General features: G+C 45.4%; 1 protein-coding gene and 1 pseudogene across 2 annotated transcripts in view; one reads left to right on the top strand and one right to left on the bottom strand.

Moving 5' to 3' along the window:
- The window catches only part of SPINT1 (serine peptidase inhibitor, Kunitz type 1), a 13418-nt gene extending 8580 nt beyond the window's left edge, over nucleotides 1-4838 (bottom strand). For both annotated transcript variants that reach the window (XM_006883004.1, XM_006883005.1), the window contains exon 1: nucleotides 4388-4838. In XM_006883004.1, the coding sequence (XP_006883066.1) occupies nucleotides 4388-4838 (451 nt within the window). The remainder of the gene's footprint in view (nucleotides 1-4387) is intronic.
- Nucleotides 4839-18117: 13279 nt separating this feature from the next.
- Nucleotides 18118-18330, top strand: LOC102863721 (annotated as a pseudogene).
- The last annotated feature ends 1238 nt before the right edge of the window (nucleotides 18331-19568 follow it).

Consider the following 19568-nt stretch of genomic DNA (forward strand, 5'->3'; position numbering starts at 1 on the left):
GATAATCATAATATGCTATCATATATCACTTTTAAACGGTTCTCTCCCTCATCTGTTTCAATTCAGTATACATAATCTATCTAGTTTTTCTCAGTCTTACCCCAACCCTGATGTCAGTCACTTTCTACAACAGTGGCACCATGCAGTATTTGTCCTTTTGTGACTGAGATATTTCACTCAGCATAATATCCTCCAGAGTCACCCAATTTGAATATTGTATAAGTTCCTTGTTTTTCATTGCAGCATAGTCTTCCATTATGCGAATATACCACAGCTTCTTTATCCATTTGTTTGTTGATGGGCACCTGGGTTGTTTCCAACTCACTGCTATTGTGAACAAAGCCTCGTTGAACATGGGTGTGCATATATCTGCTTGGATGTCAGTTATGGTCTCTTTAAGGTACATTACCAGTAGGTAAATTGCTGGGTCAAGTGGTATCTCTATTTGCAACTTTTTGAGAAAGCACCATACTGCCTTCCACAGTGGTTGCACCATACCATTTACAACACTTCCACCAACAGTGAGTAAGGGTTCCAGTTTCTCCACATCCTCACCAGCATTTGTTGCTTGCTGTTCTGTTAAATTTTGCTATTCTGACTGGGGTGAGATGATAGTCCCATCTTCTTAGCCAGTCATGTCAGGTTCTCTCCCCAGATTTATTGACTTTCACTGTGTGTGTGAGTGTGCTTTTGAACTCACAAGCATGCCAGTTCTTAACTGTTTTTCTTTTAATCAAACTCAAACTCAATGTCATCCAGTTGAAATTAACTCATAGCGGACCCTCCAATTGGTTTTCAAAGGCTATAAACCACATGGGAGAAGACTGCCCATCTTTCCCTTGCTGATGAATTTTAACAGGCTGTTACCTGGGAGCAAGGATTTTGAAGCTCTGTCTCACATATTTTAAGCACGTGGCCAGGAGGGACCAGCTCTTGGAAAGGGACATCGTGCTGGAAAGGGTGGAGGGACAGCACAGGAGAGGGGAAGAGATGGTCTGACTTGGTGACTGGAGAAATGGGATTAGGTCTGTCGGAGATGAGGAGACTGGCTCAGGATAGGGCAGGATTCAGAGTTAGTATACAAAGGGTCACTATGAGTCACAGGTGACTCAACGGCACATAATAACCACCACCACCTTTGGGTTGGCGTATAACTTCCTATCCAAGAGGCCACCAAAGCTTCTACTTTAATATATTGGAAATTATTCCTTCACAATAGTTTCCTTTTGATTGTTGCCACATTAACATTTTAGGGGAGCTCTACTGACCTAGTGGCAAGAAGCTGTGCTGCAATCCCAAAGGTGTGCTGTTTGAATCCACCAGATGCTCCACTGGAGAAGGAGGGGCAATCTCCTCCTGGGCCAGCAGGAGCTGACTCAGTGGTACACAACAACAACAAAAGTGAGCACACAGTAAGAAGAGAAGGTAAAGAAGTAAGAACAGGAGCTGAGTCACAGGGATTCCTCTTTGATGAGACAGGAAAGCAGAGCCAGTTGGCAACTCAGTCACAGAGATTGGACACACAGTGACAGCAAAGTGAAGAAAGGAGAGAATTACCATATGGAAATACACTAAATGGTAGAGAGGGTTACTGTTGTTATCTTCCTCATTCTGACTCATGGCAACCCCACACGTGTAGAGTGGAACAACTCCATCAGGTGTTCAATGATGTGGCCTTTCAGAAGCAGATGGCCAGATCGATCTTCTGAGGTGCCTCTTGGTAGGTAACCTAACCTTTTGGCTAATAGTTAAGTGCTTAAACATTTGTGCCATTCAAGGATCCTGGTAGAGAGGAAGGCCTACAAAACTGTAAAAGGGGAACTGGGTTTCAGGAGTTTGAGAATGGACAGGAAATGTGGGAAAAGAAAGTGCTTGTCTCAGTCCAACTCAGTGGTTAGGCTGGTACAGGTGAGGTGGAGCTAAGAGGATCCTCAAAGAAACAAAGCCAAGAGGTCACTACAAGGGGTCACTGAGCCAGGAGGACTCCTTACCTTTTTCTTTATATTTTTCAGGAAATACTATCCTTACTGAAAAACTCCTACTTATCACAAAGCTAGACACCCCAGGCTCCCAGGGTGGAAGGAGGATGTAACAGAACTTGATGAATCTGAAAGGCCTCACCTCCCCCCCTCACACTCCTGTCCTCTCAAAACAACCACCCCACATCAATGACCAAGGGGCAGGTGCCCTGCCCTACAACTCCTTCCCAGCCTCCAAGGGAGTAAAGGGCACAATGACAATAAAGCCACCCCCACCCCCAGCAGCTAGACCTTAGAACATCTCCAAGGAAACAAAGACTCCACCTCCTAATGCCACTCCTCCAAAAGAAAGAGCAGGGAGGGGAGGGCCAGATAGGAGGGGTGAGGGGAAAGGAGCAAGCTCCTCCAGCCTCCTGCCTCAGGAATCTGGGCTGAACTGGCTTGGCCACAGGCAGAAAAAAGGGAACAAATTTACCCTTCCGGGCCTACCCAACACAGGAACCAATGCCTCCCCCTGCCTGCCTTGCCCCACCCAGCCCCCAGCCTCTAAGAAGATCCTAATGGCTTTACCCTGGCCTTCGCTATGTCCAGCCTCTCTAGGTGAACCTGGTTGAGAATGAACCCTTAACACACACGGAGCTTCTTCCATACTACAAAACAGGGTTCAGGGCCCCGGGACATTTCCACTCCAACTTCCTGTGCCAAACAGGACAGTCCTGGGGATTTCCATGTGCGGGAGGTGGTTCCCAAGGCCATGTGAGCCGAAGTGGATCTAGCTCCCTGACTAGACCCTAGAGTTTAGTACTCCTATGGGGCCTCTGTAAGAGCAGGAAGGCCACTGGTAATGAAGGCCAATTAAACTCATTACCACCTACGCTATCTGCTACTTCCTGAGGAACAGGCTTTGGTCTTGGACCAATGGGGTTCAGGGCCCAGCCTGGGCCAGAGTTGGTGGTCCCTGCTTCTCACCCTGGGGTGGGGGTAGGGGGGAAAACTGGTCCAGGAAAAGGTCAGAGTTGATAGAAGGGTCCTGTCCCCCCTTTGCAAAACAGACCACTTAGACTTGGTCCCAGCCCAGTATTGGCCCACCAAGCTGGGTCTTCTTGCCTTACTTTGTAATAGGTTGTTGAAAATCAGTATTGGGTTTCTACTCAGAAAAGGGTTGTTGTTGTTGTTATGTACTGTGGAGTCAGAATCCACTCATAGCAGACCCTCTAATGGTTTTTCAGAGGCAGTGAATCACACAGGAGGAGAATGCCCATTTTTCTCCCACAGAGAGCTGGTAGATTTAAACCGCAAACCCTCTGGTTGGCAGTACGACTCCTTACCAAAAGAGATATGTAAAAACAGTCTAAGTTTCTTGGAAGTGTCCCTGGGTTGGAGTCCTGAGCCTACGATTTATGGGCATGTTGTCCTGGGCAAATTATTTCATAAGACAAGGCCCAGTTTCCGGATTGAGAAAGTGGGATGATCACAAATAGCACTTTCATACTGTCACGAGGCCTAAGCGAGCGAATGAGTGAGCCAGCACTCAATAAACTGTAAAGTGCAGATTGAAGTTAACAGATGAGACCTGCTTTGCGCTGGAGCCCCACCTGGTCACAACAGCAGGTAAAAAAGAGAATGGGGAGCAAAGGTCTCTGGAGGGCCCTGGCTCCCACTTTGAACCTTTATCCCTGGAAGTAAACAAGATGAGTGGGCAGCTTGCCTACCAGATCCTAAGCAAGGAGAGTCCTGCCTGGCTCATTCTAGAAGTCAGCTGGGTCCACACACGCAAGCGCACACAACCTGCTGGGACAGCTGACATCCCTCCCATAGCAGATACACATACCAAGTGAGCTGACTCATCTGTAACCCTCCTCACTCCCCACCCCAGAGCCTCTAGATTACTGCACCCACACGATCCCCCTCCACTCTCTCAGATTTGGGTCATCCTCAGACCAGGTTTACTTTTTAGTCTCTAGGGTTTGGTTGTCTTTCCCAGAACACCTCAGGGTAGTCTGAATGTATTCTGAAAGGGTGGGGGGAGCAGAGATGCTAACCAGTCCATGGCAGCTAGTGATGGGGACTTCAAAGTACCCAAGACAGTGCTGGCCAGAGGCACCTTTCTAAGTCACCAGGCAGCTCACTCCCTGGCTTGGCCCTTCCAGACCAGAAGTCAGGAATCCTGGGTAGTCCACACACCCTATAGCTGAAGGTCTTCTTTCATCCAACACCTCTGAACATCCTGGAGCCTGAACTGGAAGATGTCACCCTTTCAAGCACATCCCTTTCTTTTACTTATTATTCATACTGCCTACTTCTGCGGAAGAACTAGGGGGGCCTGGACTCTCCCACTCCTTTCCCAAGCTCACTGTTCCTTATTTGAATCTCTCCAAATCCACCCTTCCCAGCACCCTGTGCCTCACCTTCAAAGCCGTGGGTTTGAAGCTCCCGGTAGGAGCTGTAAACCTTCCGCGTGAGATAGTTGATGAAGCCTTCCCTGCGCGCGAATTTGCACACGAAGTTCTGCTCGTAGAGGCAGTTCATGAGGAAGCAGGAAGGGGTGTCATCCTCCAGGCCGTTGGGCCGCAGCTCCACCAACGCCAGGTTGCAGTCGTGCGTGGAGCAGCAGGAGCGGACGCAGTCCCAGTCTCGACGCACGGCGGGGGAACCCAGGAAGGTGGCCCCGTTGCTGACCGAGGCCTCGATGTCCAGCACGAAGGCAGGTACTCCGGCAGTGAAGAGGTCCAGACAAGTGGCTCCCCCGGACGGCAAGGGCGGCGGCGGCCCAGCGGCGGCGCCCGGAATGCTGAGCGCGCACAGGAGCCAGAGCGCGGCGGGGGCGATGCGGACCTGGGCGAGGCGGGCGCCGGCCATCGTCCTCCCGGGGCCCCGGGCCCTCCTCCGACAGCGGAGCACCGTCACACGGCCGGCCTCTGGACTCCGACAGTGCTCGAGGCCTGAGGGAGGGGAAGGAACAGAGACACACCTGGTCAAGACCTGGAGAAAGGCGGGTCGGCGGGGAGGAAGTGAGAAGGGCTCACCAGGGAAGTGGGGTTCGCGGTTCTTCCACGCACAACCCCGTGACCAACCGCCCCGCGATATTCACAGGGACGGCTGAGAAACTCACGTACCGGGACAAGCGCACGAACGCAGAACAAAAGGCCAAACATGCTCCGCGCCCGCTCCGCTCCGCGCTCCGGGGCCCAGGTTACCTGCGCAGGTGAGCGGGTGGGGCCGGGGCCGCCGACGTCCGCGCCCGGCTTCCTGCGCGGCCGGCAGCCGCTTCCGAACCGGGGTCGGGTGCGCTGGGGATCAGCCGCCTGCTCTCGGAAGTTTTTGGTGAAACTGAGTCTGTGGGACGGAGGCGGGGCCGAGCATTAACTCCTGCGCCGCCGGCCCCGCCCCGCCCGATGAGCGTCAGCCCGGCCTCCCAAGCCAAGCTTCCGACCGGCCTCACCCCTCCTCCCGGCCTGGTGCGCGAGGGGGACCCCCTGCCCGAGCCCTGCGGGTGCCCCCCATCCCAGGCTAGTCCCCTTCGCAGCTGCTCCACGCTGCCCCACCGAGCCCTGCCCTGTGAGGGACCCCCTTGGCCCCAAAGGGCACCACGACCCCTGGGGGCCGGGACGTGGCTGGGACGCTATGGAGAAGATGGGCAAGCAAGGGTCCCGTGTTGTGGGGTCGCCGCCTCCAGCCTCCCTTTCCTGTCCTGGGCTGCATTTCCTGCCTCAGGCCTGCCGCGCTGAGGGAGCGGTTGAGAAACCCGGGAAAGCCAGATGCGAATAACCCCGTTGTTGGTCTCCAGCCCTTGGAAATAATTTCCATTTCTCTGCTGGTGGAGAACCTTTCTTACGGGAATCCTGGATACCTGTTCCAGTGTCACCTTCCTTCTGACACAATGGGAAAACTGTTAGGCACTTTCCAGAATCCATGTGTCCCTGCTTGACCCACAGTGATTCCCTGTTGTTTGAGGCCTTTGCTCATCTTGTGTTAATGTTTACATTTCCTACCTGTAAAAGCAAATCCCTGCGTTAATCCCTGCGCTTTGCTCGTGGCTCCCTTGATAGCCTTCAGATTCCCTCTCCTTTCCTGGTCAAGATCTGGTCACTTCCCCCCCCCCCCCCCCAACCCCCAGTGGAATTTGCCATCTTAAGTTTGCCTTTAGATTAAAGGCTCTATCCAGTTAACTGAAGTAACTGAGTCAATGCCTTTCAAACATGGAATTCCTGAAGCCAAGCTCCACTTACAATATCAGAACAATATTCTAATGCTCTAACATCTTCCACACCGTCATTTTCTAGATTTCTCAGCTCTGCTTTTCTCGGTATCTCGGGCAGCTTTTGCTTGTTCTGTAGCCAACTCTTGGAATCTTTACTTTGTTAGGTGGCAAGGTCCTCCAGCTTTACACATGGTGGGTGATGAGTAGGAATATGGGGTCTGTGAGTCCCAGCCTTTGGGTTGTCTGATTCTTCCAGAACTCCTGGCAGAGTATTGGCTATCAGGCAATGATAGTATGCTGGGAAAGAAGCAAATGTGCTATTCCCAGGAGTGAAGTGTAGTGCTGTGTTTCTCCCACTTTACCCTTAATGTTGTTATGTGCTGTTGAGTTGGAACTAACTCATAGTTAACCCTCTAGTGGAGTTTCAAGGAAGCTCTGGAGACCTGCAGATAAGGTTCCGCTTCAGTCTCTAAGGCACGTGTTTCAAATCCACCAGCTGATATGCGGGAGGTAGATGGGCAATCTCCTCCCAAGCAATTGTCTCTGAAAACCTGCTGGAGGGTCTGCTATGAGTCAATTCTGACTTGATGATTAACAACAACAGTGGGTTTTCAGAGGCTGTAAATTTCATGAGAGGAGATTGCCATCTGTCTTCCATGGAGCAGCTAGTGGATTCACACTTTATACCTTTGTGTTGGCAGTGCACCTTCTTAGCACTAAGCCATCAGAGCTTCCCAAACAGCTTAAACATTCAAAGATCTGAACACAAAATATAACCTTATGGGCATTTTGTATGTGTTTGAGACATAAAATCCTGCATTTATTGAGCACTGGTATTGCCCCAAATCCTTGTTTCTAAGCAATTCTCACACTCCATTTTTTACTCAAAACAAGCCTGAGGAAGTGGGTACTATTTTTATCCCCATTTAACAGATGAGAAAACAGGCTCAGGTGAACTAACTTGTTGGGTCATGTGGCAAGGGCGGCAGAGAGGAATCAGAGGCTAGGCAGGGCCCTTTATTGTCGCAGTGCCTAAACATTTATAGCACTTGCAACTCTGACTTCACGTGGAGGCTCCATTCTCACCACAGATTCAACATGTCTAGAATAAAAATTCAGTTTCAAATAGTAAACAGTCACTTTTTGTTGAGACATCTACTGTGTGTGTGCCACGTCACGTTTAACATATGATTGCTGATGCTTAAAACAACTCTGAGGATTGTTTCCCCTTTGCAGAGAGGCTCAGAATCTCCATCAAGGAGCCATAGTGAGGAGTACAAAACAGGGGTGATATAGGGGTTCAGTGTGTGGGCTTCAGAGTCTGAGCAAGATTAGAGTTTTTCTTCTGGTATCTGTGTGATGACACAACCCTGCTTGCTGAAACTGAAGAGGACCTGAAGCGCCTGCTGCAGAGTGTCAAGGACAGCAGCCTACAATATGGATTGAGGCTCAATGTCAAGAAGACAAAGATTCTCACCACTGGCCCAATTGGCAGCATCAGGATGGATGGTGAAGAGATTGAGATTGTACACAGCTTTAGTTTGCTTGGCTCCACAGTCAACAGTCTTGGCACCAGCAGCCAGGAAATTAAAAGGCGCATTGCCATGGGAAAGTCTGCTGTTAGGGACCTCTCCAAAGTGCTGAAGAGCAATGGTGTTTCTCTGGAGACTAAGGTGCGTCTGATACAGGCCATGGTCTTCGCAATCACTTGTTATGCATCAGAAAGTTGGACAATGACCAAGGAGGATAGAAGGAGAATTGATGCCTTTGAGCTGTGGTGCTGGAGAAGAGTATTGAGAATACCATGGACTGCTAGGAAAACAAACAGATTTGTCCTGGAAAGGGTTAAACCGGGTGGCTCCTTGCCTCCAAGGATTCTGAGGCTCCATCTAACATACTTTGGACAAGTTGTGAGGAGAGACTGGTCCTTGGAGAGGGACATCATGCTTGGGAGGGTGGAGGGACAGCGCAGGAGAGGAAGGCCCTCTATGAGGTGGATTGATTCGGTGACTGGGATAATTAGGATGGGAGTGTCAGAGACAGTGTGATTGGCACAGGACAGAGCAGAGTTTAGGGCTGTTGTACATAGGGTCGCTATGAGTCGCAAGCGACTCAATGGCACATAACAACAACAACAACAACACATCTGTGTGATGTTAGGCAAAACACTCAATGCCATGCAGTTGGAACCAACTTATAGCTAACCCTCCAGAGAATTTTCTGAGGCTATAAGTCACACAGGAGGAGATTGCTCATTTTCCCCCTAAGGAACAGCTGGTGGATTCAAATACCCTGCCTTTGGTATTGTAATTCCTTACCCACTAGACCACTCAGCTTCCTTTAAGTCAGTTAGATCAGGTAAAACTTTTGATACTGTAAGTACTCAGTAGATATGATCTGAAAAAATGACTGAGTGATCCTTTCCCCTTGATATTAAAAAATCACACTTCTCACTACCTTATGTTGCTTTTAACCTATAAAAAGAAAACATATACATAAGGAGAAAGACAGAAATAATCTCTCTGGGTTGAAAGTGATTGTTATAGATTTAATTTTGTTCCCTCAGAATATGTATGTTGACTAATCTGTAGCTCCTTAGAGGCAAGGATGGTGAAACTTTGTCTCACATACTTTGGACCTATTGTCAGGAAGGGCCAGTCCTTGAAAAAGGACATCACACTGGGAAAGATTAAAGAAAGAGACTTTCAGTAAGATGGATTGTTACAGTGACTGTAACAGTGGATTTGAGCATATAAAAGATTGTGAAGAAGGTTGGAAGACAGGACAAGTTTCTGATCTGGTGTTCATAGGGTCGCTGTGGGTCTTAGCCAATTCTACAGCATCTAACAATAGCAACAAACAAGATGCAACTATTGGTATCTCTCCATCCAGAGCAAAAAAAAAAGAGAAAAATCGATGACTATTAGTCCAAAAGACTAATGAATCTGGAGAACTTTAGTCTCCATGACCTTAAGACCAGAAGAACTGAAAGTAACCTGGCTATAACAATAGAAGGTCCCTGGTAGAATAAGTGACATATGTGCAACATAAGTCAAAGTCATCTAAAACACTGAGCTTACAGGTGTGATAGAGACTGGTGGAACCCTTGAGACTGGCCTTTATTGCATAGTAAGCCACACCTGTGGTTGAACTTCTAGATAAGCAATAGCCAGAATTGTTGTTGTTGTTATGTGCTGTCGAGTTTCAAAATTGGGAAGGGTGTACGCCAGGGATGTGTCCTATCTCCATACCTTTTCAACCTGTATGCAGAACAGATTATCCGAGAGGCTGGGCTCTATGAGGAGAAGCATGGTGTTAGGATTGGTGGACGATCTATCAACAATCTGCGTTATGCAGATGACGCAACCCTGCTCGCTGAAACTGAGGAGGACCTCATGCACTTACTGCAGAGGGTCAAGGACTGCAGCCTTCAGTATGGACTGAGGCTCAATGTCAAGAAGACAAAGATTCTCACCACTGGACCAATCGGTAGCATCAGGATGGATGGCGAAGAGATTGAGATTGTTCACGGCTTCAGTTTGCTCGGCTCCATGGTCAACACTCTTGGCACCAGTAGCCAGGAAATTAAAAGGCGCATTGCCATGGGAAAGTCTGCTGTTAGGGACCTCTCCAAAGTGCTCAAGAGCAGCGGTGTCTTTCTGGAGACTAAGGTGCGCCTGATACAGGCCACAGTCTTTGCAATCACTTGTTATGCATCAGAGAGTTGGACAATGACTAGGGAGGATAGAAGGAGAATTGATGCCTTTGAGCTGTGGTGCTGGAGAAGAGTATTGAATGTACCATGGACTGCCAAGAAAACAAACAGATTCATCCTAGAGAGGGTTAAACCAGGCTGCTCCTTGGAGGCAAGGATTCTGGGGCTTTGTCTGACATACTTTGGACATGTTGTAAGGAGAGACAGGTCCTTGGAGAGGGACATCATGCCAGAATTAGAAGATGAATAATAACACCAGGAAGGTGTGGAATCCCAAGAACAAACAACTAAACATGATTAAAGGACAGACTTTGCCCAGGGATACAGCTCAGAAGGCAGAAAAGGAAGCTGAATGGAAAAAAAAAACCACAAGAAGTAGGAAAAGAACTAATATTGTGGGAGAGGCAGTTAGTGTTATAAGACACAATAGGTGGTATAGCACTGGTCTGTGTGTTGCTGTACAGAGGTAACTCGTGGTTGCTGTGATGCTGAAGACTGTGACAGTGATGTGCCAATCATGGTAATGGGCACTGATGGTGGACAGTGTTGGCTGGAGCTTCCCGACTAAAACAAGTCTGGAAGCAGGAGTGGCATCCACTTCCAAAATGGCTTGCCTCCAGAAACTCTATGTACAAACAGTGCTCAGGCCGTTCGTTCATAGGGTCACTATGAGTTGTCTACGACTCGATGGCACCAAACAACAACAATATGTGAATTATTGAGTGGAAGACCTGTTCACCCTACACTCTCAAATAAATCATAATTAAAGACTAAAAACCAAACAATATGTATTGAAATCCTGACTTCTGTGCCTGTGGATGGATATGATGTTGTTTGGAAATAGAGGGTTTTTTTTGTTACATTAATGATAGAATATAAAGTAGGTCCTAAAAGGAATCACTTCTCAGTTATAAAATGACCAGAACAGATACAGAAACACAAAGAGTTGGGGAAGACAGACTCCAGTGAACACCAGTGAATCCTGAAGATCACCAGCCAACCCAGAAACTCAAAGAGACACTCCTAGAATTGACATGGCCAAAAGCGTGATTGGGACTTTTAGCCTCCAGAACTGTAAGAAAATTGTTTTCTCTTCTTTAAATCCATGTACTTGTGGAATTTCTGTTATGGCAGCATTTGTTTGTGTTAGGTTGCATTGAGTCAAGTACAACTCATAGCAATACTGTGCAGAACAGATTTGAATCCTGTCCTGTCCTGTGACATCCTCATTATCTGTGACAAACCCATTGCTGCATTCACTGTGTTAATCTAAATCTATCTCGTGGGTCTTTCTTTCACTGACCTTCAACTTTTCCTTGATAATGTCACTTTCCAAAGAATAGTCACTTCTAGCAACATGACCAAAGTATGTGAGCCAAAGCTTTGCCATCCTTGCCTCTAAGGAGCACTCTGGCTACACCTTCTCCAAGACATACCTCTTTGCTCTTTAGGCAGTCTATGGGATAGTCAGTGCTCTTCTCCAATATCACAACTCAAAGACACCAGTTCTTCTGTCATCTTTATTCATTGTCTAGTCTGATGAATAGTAAATGATTGAAAAGATCATAGCTTGAGGCAGGTACATCTTAATCTTCAAACTGGTATCATTAATCTTCAGTAATTTGGAGGGGTCCCTGACAGTGGACTTTCCTAAAGTATTACATCTTTTGATTTCTTAACTTCTGGTGCTAACAGTGTTGATTGTGGATCCAAGTAAGATGAATTCGTTGAAAATGTCAATCTTTTCTCCATCTAACATGATGTTGCTTGATGGCTCAGTGGTGAGGATTTTTGTCTTCTTGATATTGAGATGTAATCTGTATTGAATACTGTAGTCTTTTTTTCCTTATGCAGTGTTTCAAGTCTTCTTCACTTCTTCACAAGGTTGTGTTATCTGCGTAATACAGATTATTAGTGGGTCTTCCTCCTCCTATCCTGACACCCATTTTTCTTCAAAGAGTTCAGTAATCCTAGGTAAATAAAGTAGTGATGGTATTTGAATGGTGAAAGGATGGTATAAGATTTTTTTCTTTTTAGTTTTATTTATTTTACATGAAATGACTTTACATCACAGATACAAAATTGCCTTGGTACAATTATTGGAGAAAAAAGCTTACATACTATTGGTTTGAGGTAATTCCTTGGACACACTACCAGCAGAGCCTTGTGGTACAGTATTCACATTCTCATCACGTTCAGGAGACAAAGGTTCTTGTTTAATCTGAATTGATGAGTCTGGAGCAGGGATCGTGCCATGGGCTTGGAAAGCAGAAGATGTAGATGATGGTGACACATGGGAAGATGGAGGGTCCAGGAAAACTGGGAAAAGGGGAGCAGGTAGCAGTGTGGCATCAGATAACGACTGAGATCTACTGTTCCTCTGTTCTTGGGAAAGGTTACAGGGAACCTGGTCTGGGTGCTCAGAAGGTTCACATGTTTCTTGTAATCCCCGTAGAATCTGTATTCAGAAGGTTCATATGTTTCTTGTAATCCCCGTAGAATCTGTATTCTGTGGTTCCTCAGTGCACTCATCTCCACAGTTATCTAAAAAGAAAGTAGCTTGGTAAGTATATTAAAATCTGGTTTCAAAACTGATCCATTTTCTGTAAACATTCTGTCTACTCTTACCTGTTGCTTGAACATAAGAAGTCGCTGGACTTCAGCATAAAGCTATCTGAAGTGCTGCACGAGCCTGTAAAAGGTGTTATCCATGCATTGCAAAGACTTGCTTAGTTCTTCCTCTCTTAAAGAAATATTCAGCAGCTGGTCAACCTGAGAACGTTTTTTTTTCCCCTTTGATTTTCCTTCTTTTATTTTTTTTCTCTCAAGACTGGGGAGTTCAGGAGAAGACCCATCTCCAGACGCTCTTTATTTCTTTCTAATACTCTGGCTGTCATTTTAAACTTGCTTTCTAGGTTTTTAATTTTATTTTAATGAACATTTAAAACTCATATCAGTTTTTCATGCAATCATCTATACATATTTCATTTTACAACATTAATTACAATTGACCTGTTTCTAGCTTTCAAGATATTTTCCAGATTCTCTTTAATGAGCCTCAATAATTTGCAGAGGTCCCTAACTGCAGATTTTCCCGGTCTCCTTATTTCCTGACTGCTGGTACCAAGAATGTTAATTGTGGATCCAAGCAAGATGAAGCTGTTGACAGTTTCAACCTCATTTTCATTCGTCATGATGCTGCTTATCAGTCCATTGGTAAGAATCCTTGTTTTCTTGACATTGATTTACAATCCATACTGAAGGCTGCATTCCTTGATCTTCTGCAACAATTGCTTCAAGTTCTTCTGACTTTTAGCAAACAAGGTGTGTCTGATTCAGGCCTAGTCTTTCCAGTCACTTGCTATGCATCTGAGAACTGAACAATGAATAAGGATGACAGAAAAAGAATTGACACCTTTGAGCTGTGATGTTGGAGAAGAGCACTGAACATCCCATGGACAGCCAAGAGAACAAACAAATATTTCTTGGAGAGGGTGTGGCTGGAGTGCTCTTTGGAGGCAAAAATGATGAGGCTTCACCTTCACCATTCATACTTTGGGCATATTGTTAGGAGGGAATATTCCTTGGAGAAGGACATGATGCTGGGAAGGGTGGAGGGTTGGTGAAGGAAAGGAAGTCCCTCAACCAGGTGGACTGACATGGTGACTGCTGTAGTGGGCTCTTGTGTGTTAGGAAATGTGGGGATGGTTCAGGATAGAACAGGGTTCAGATCTTGTATTCATAGGGTCGCTATTAGTTGTACTTGACTCAATGACACCTAACAACAACAACAGCAACTTTAATGAGCACAGAGTGCTTAAATATGAAGAGAAAAATGCATTATGACAACTTGTGCATTCATCATCAATCCTCTCTCTACTGTTCCACTCACACTGTTTTGCCTTAGGCTTTCCTTGCAAACAAATACTAGAAGGAACTCTGAGTGCCTTGAATGCTAGTTTGGAGGTAGTAGATCAGCAGGTGGGGTGACTTGTATACATGTACTTCTCCTCCCAGCAAAAGACAGAGTCATTTTCCCTGACTTTTGAATCTGTAACTTGCGTTGACCATTAGGATAGAGCAAAATTGTACCATCTGACTTCCAGGTCTAGGCCTTAAAAAAACCTTCCCTGTTGCAGAGTTGATTGTTGCTCATAGCATCCCCTATAGTACAGAAAAAAACTGTCCCCCAGACTAAACCTTTAAAATCTGTGGAATCACATCTTTCCCCTATGGAAGAGCTTGTAGGTTTGAACCACTGACCTTTCAGTTAGAAGCCAAGTGCTTTAACCACTCCACTAATCAGAGCTGTTTGACTATCTTGCAGGAAAAGATAGAAATTGTCAATGATTTATTTCACTTCCATCTACAATCAACATCCGTAGTAGTAGAGGTCAAGAAATCAAAAACATGTTGCATTGGGAAAATCTACTGTCAGGATGTGTGTCATTGAGTTTCACCCTGTTCATGTGATATGCTGAAGCTGAAATTCACCAAGCCTCAGAGACTCGTGAATCTGTCTGTGTCTCTGTGTAGACATTCCATGGAGTTTCTATCTTTATGTCTCTCCATTCTGTCACCAAATTCTGTTAAGTATTATCTTCAATGTGGAATAGTGACTATATATTTTTTTTTATTTTTAAAAAAAATTTTAATGTGTGTGTGTGTACCGTCAAATCGGATCTGACTGGTACAGGAGGAGATTGCCCCTCCGTCTCTGGCAGAGCATCTGGTGGATTTGAACCGCATATCTCTGGGATTGCAGTGCAGCTTCTTGCCACTAGGCCACCAGAGCTCCCCTTATATTTTCCAGAAGAACAAATAAATATCCTTTGGAAAAAGAAAAGCTAGAATGTCCCTTAGAAGCAGAGATGTCAAGATTTTATCTCACGTACTTGAGACATGTTGTCAGGAGGGACCAGTTCCTGGAGAAGGACATCATTGCTGGTAAAGTAGAGGCAGGTACTTGTAGCCCACTAATGGAATTAGATAGCTAGGTTAGTAATGCAATTAAGTACATAAAACTCTTGTAGGGTGGGACCATGCAAATAAGGTATATGGAATTTTATATGGGGATTGGTCAGTTTTGTCATCTTGGTAGACTCAAAATGAGCTGTATCAGAGGTGTAAAGAGGGGATTTTTTTTTTTGGGGGGGGGTGAGAAAAATTTGTATTTAGAATTAGCCAGCTGGACTCAGTTTAGATGATCCCAATTTTGTTGGCAACATCCAAAGCATCGTAGTCAGGAGCAAGTCGAACATAGGCCTTTCTCTCTCTGTCAGGCCTAATCAAAGTGTTGACCTTACCCACATCAGTGTCATAGAGCTTCTTTACAGCTTATTTAATTTGGTCCTTGTTGACTTGACATCCGCAATGAACACAAGTGTTTTGTTATCTTCTATCTTCTTCATGGCTGACTCAGTGGTCAGGGGAAATTTGATGATGGCATAGTGGTCAAGCTTGTTTCTCCTGTGGGCGCTCTTCCGGGGGATTTGGTATGCCTTCAGAGTCTCAGTTTCTTAGGCCACTGGAAGGTGGGTGATGTGTGGATCTTCTTTCTTTTTGTGGCTGTGGATACCATTCAGGACTGCCTTCTTGGCCTTTGGCTTCAGTTTTGGGAGGAAGAGTCGCTTCCCTCTTCTCTTTCAGCGCCATCTTCGTAGAAAGAAAAGAGAGGTGTAAGGGGGGATCTTACAGGAAGAGGGCTGCCTATGTAGGCATTGCTGAGAAGAGCTTTTCCTGAAAGAATAAATATATTCTGAGTTGTTTCTGATTCTGAATTGTAACCTATTTTATCCCTAATAAGCCTCATAATCATGGGTCTTGTCTGTGAGACTTGTGTGCCTGATGCAGTGAATCACATCCCGCAGAGAAGTAGAGAGTGCTGTGAAAGGTACAATTGATGTCAGAATTGGTAAAGCGATTGGAGTGTGGAGGCATGTTTGACCTCTGCCTCATGGGAATCAGACTGGGGCTACTAATTCTAATTCTCTTTCTCTCTCAAGAAGTTAGAAGAGGTCAGACACCACCTCTTGCCATTTTTACAGAAGATGAAGAGGGAGTGGATGTCTATCAAAAAAGGACTCTGTTTTAGGTACTGTTCTGAATGTTTGCATACATCCCTCATTTAATCTTTCTAACAATCCCATTTTGCATGTGAGCAAATACATTCAGAAAGGTTGTGAAACTTGACCAGTTACAAAATGAACAAGTACCAAAGCTGAGTCTGAAGTCAGACTTTTTCAGACTTCATCCAAAGCCTAGTTTTTTTCCAGTTTACCACCCTGGTGGTGTAGTGCATTATGTGTGGGGCGTGAAAGGTCAGTTGTCAGTTCTCGTGGGAGAAAGTTGGGTGATCGCCATTCATAATCATTTATAGGCTTGGGAAGCCCAGTGGAGGGTCTCTATGAATCATAATTGACTCAACCATAGTAGGGTAGGTTGTTTTGGTTTGGTTTGTGTCCTGGCTGCCTGCCCACAAATACTTTTCCCACTCTATTAACTTAGGGCCTGCATTCCATCATGAAAGGTTCTTTCCAAATGCTCACTCTAAATTGTTGATCCATTGGAAACAGACACTCAGTATTACTGAGACAACCACTATAAGACCTAAAAAGAGGCATGTCAAGAAAAATTGGTATGTACCACATGTGTATCTGATGGTGCTACAGATTTGCCTCTTGCTCCTGCACTGGTTAGATCAAACAGACCCCAGGGACTTCTCATCTCCATACTCCAACCACCATCCAAACTCAGTCTCCAAAGATATCTTTCATTCATCTCCTGTTTCCAGGAATACTAGGTACCATTTTGCTTGGGGGGTTAGCTTCTTGTTGTTGACCAATGAGCTCTTGGACTGGTCAAAATTTTCCCAGCAAAAAGAAGACATTGTCAATTGCCTGATCAACTTGCTTTGCAGGCCCTCTACATCTATCTTTCTCTGGGCTTCTGTTTTGACTGTTACAATGTGGCTGTGGCAGTGTGGGCCAGTTCTTCCATAAAGTGGCAAAGGAGAAGCACAAGATGAGCAGCATCTCTTGAAGATGCTGAAGTAGTGTGATGCTATGCCGTCTTCCAAGATATGTGCAGCAGGATTAGTAGAGTAGGACTCTGGATGCTATGGAAGCCACCATGGCCCTGGGAAAGAACTTGAACTAGGCCTTTTTGGATCTGCATGCCATGGTTGCTGCTTGCACAGAGCTCCATCATATGACTTTTGGAGGAAAGCCATTTCCTAGATGAGGAAGACACCTCATAAAAAAGAAGGCTGCCTACCTGATCAACTCTAGCCCCACAGACCACCTCAAAGGCCACTCAGGTACAACTAGGAGAATCTAGAGCCCAGTGGTATTTAAGTAGCTCCCCTGAGGTGCTCCTCTGCATTCTGCTGGTATCTTGACTTCTGCCTGATCTTCTCCCTCCAGCTAACCAAACCACACCAAACTCTGCCATCAAGTTGATTCTAGTTGATAGTGACCCTACAGGACAGACTAGAATTGCTCTATAGGGTTGGGCATGGTCTTTTCAATTACTTGCTATGCCTCTGAGAGCTGAACAGCAAAGATGGATGACAGAAGAAGAATTGATGCCTTTGAGCTCTGGTGTTTGGAGAAAAGTGGTGAATATACCATGAACTGCCAAAAGGGCAAACAAATATATCTTGGAAAAGTGGGAAAGTGCCGCAAGAGTGCTCCTTGGAGGCAAGAATAGTGGAGCTTTGTCTCACATAATTTGGGAGTGTTGTTAGGAGAGGCTATTTCTTAGACAAGGACATTTTGCTTGGAAACATGGAGGGTCAGTGAAAGAGGGGAAAACCCTCAGCAAGATGAACTGACACAGTGACTGCAGCAATGGGCTAAAGTGTGCCAGAAATGGTGAGGAGGGCACAAGATAAGACTGAGTTCAGATTGTTGTTCACAGAGCACTGTGAATCATACTCGACTTGATGACACCTAACAACAACATACGGTTTTCACGGCTGTGAGTCTTTTTAAAAAAATTTTTAAAAAATTAATTTTCATGAACGTTTACAGAGATTTTGGATTTCTATTCATTCATTGTTGCATTTTTCTCCCTGCCCGCCCCTCCCCCCAGTTTACTCTTCTCTTTGAAAAGTAAAAGAAAAGTTATTTCATTGGTATAGAATTCCCCCTTTTCTGCTCTCCTTGCGTCTAGCTGCTGGCTGTCCCGGCTCGTGCCCGCAGACCCCCACACTCGCCGCCATGCCTCGCAAAATTGAGGAAATCAAGGACTTCCTGCTCACGGCCAGGCGAAAGGATGCCAAATCTGTCAAGATTAAGAAGAACAAGGACAATGTGAAGTTCAAGGTTCGGTGCAGCAGGTACCTCTACACCCTGGTCATCACAGACAAAGAGAAGGCCGAGAAGCTGAAGCAGTCCCTGCCCCCAGGTTTGGCAGTGAAGGAGCTGAAATGAACCAACATGCTGATTTGAATTGCAATAAAATTTTTAAAAACAAAAAAACAACAACAACAAAAAAAAAGAATTCCCCCCTCCTGCCCTGAGTACACTCCACTATGCAACCTTCATTCTGGACTCTTGTCATAAACATCGCTTTCAAACAGTTCTCTTCCTCATCTGTTTCAATGCAGTATACATAATTTATCCAATTTTTCTCAGCCTCACCCCAACCCTGATGTCAGTCCTATTCTCCAATAGTGGCACCATGCAGCACCTGCCTTTTTGTGACTGAGATATTTCACTCAGTGTAATATCCTCCATGGTCACTCATTTTGAATAATATTGCATGAGTTCCTTGGTTTTCAATGCAGCATAGTATTCCATTGTGTGAATATACCACAGCTTCTCTATCCATTCGTTTGTTGATGGGCACTTAGGTTGTTTCCAACTCTTTGCTGTGAACAAAGTGCTATAAGTCTTAATGGAACTCAACTGTGTTTGCTTTCTCGTGCATAGCCACTGCTGGGTTCGAACCACTGGTCTTTCAGTTAGCAGCCCAGCATTATACCACTAGGGTGATTCTTCTGTAGTTAAGAGGAAGATTTTTAGATACCCTGGAGTTCTCTCCTGAGCCATGGGCCAAATAGAAATAATAAAACTTCCTTTTTTACTTGATTTATATTTTAAATTTTATAAGTTGTTATATGACGTTGAGCTGGAACCAACTCCTAATTGATCCTCCAGTGGGTTTTCAGAGGCTATAAATTGTACAGGAGTAGGGTGTCCATCTTTCTCCTTAAAAAAAATATTTTTTTAAGGGAGTTCTGGTGGTCTAGTGGCAAGAAGCTGCACTGCAATCCCAGAGGCATGTAGTTCAAATCCACTAGATGCTCTGCTGGAAAAGGAGGGACAATCTCCTCCTGTACCAGTCAGATCTGATTTGACGGTACACGCACACAAAATTAATAAAATATATATATTTTTTAAAAATTTTATTTATAATATTTAAAATGTCAATTTTATTTATTACTTTTTAGTGGAACTGTAACCCTCTTCCAATCCATGTACCAAATAGAAATAATAAAACTTCTTTTTCAAGGGAGCTCTGGTGGCCTAGTGGCAAGAAGATGCACTGCAATCCCAGAGGCACATAGGCACATAGTTCAAATCCACCAGATGCTCTGCTGGAAAAGGAGGGACAATCTCCTCCTGTACCAGTCAGATCCGATTTGACGGTACACGCACACAAAATA

The sequence above is a fragment of the Elephantulus edwardii genome, unplaced genomic scaffold, assembly GCF_000299155.1.
Source record: "Elephantulus edwardii isolate Elephantulus edwardi_28Jun2011 unplaced genomic scaffold, EleEdw1.0 scaffold00026, whole genome shotgun sequence".
NCBI classification, from domain to species: Eukaryota; Metazoa; Chordata; class Mammalia; order Macroscelidea; family Macroscelididae; genus Elephantulus; species Elephantulus edwardii.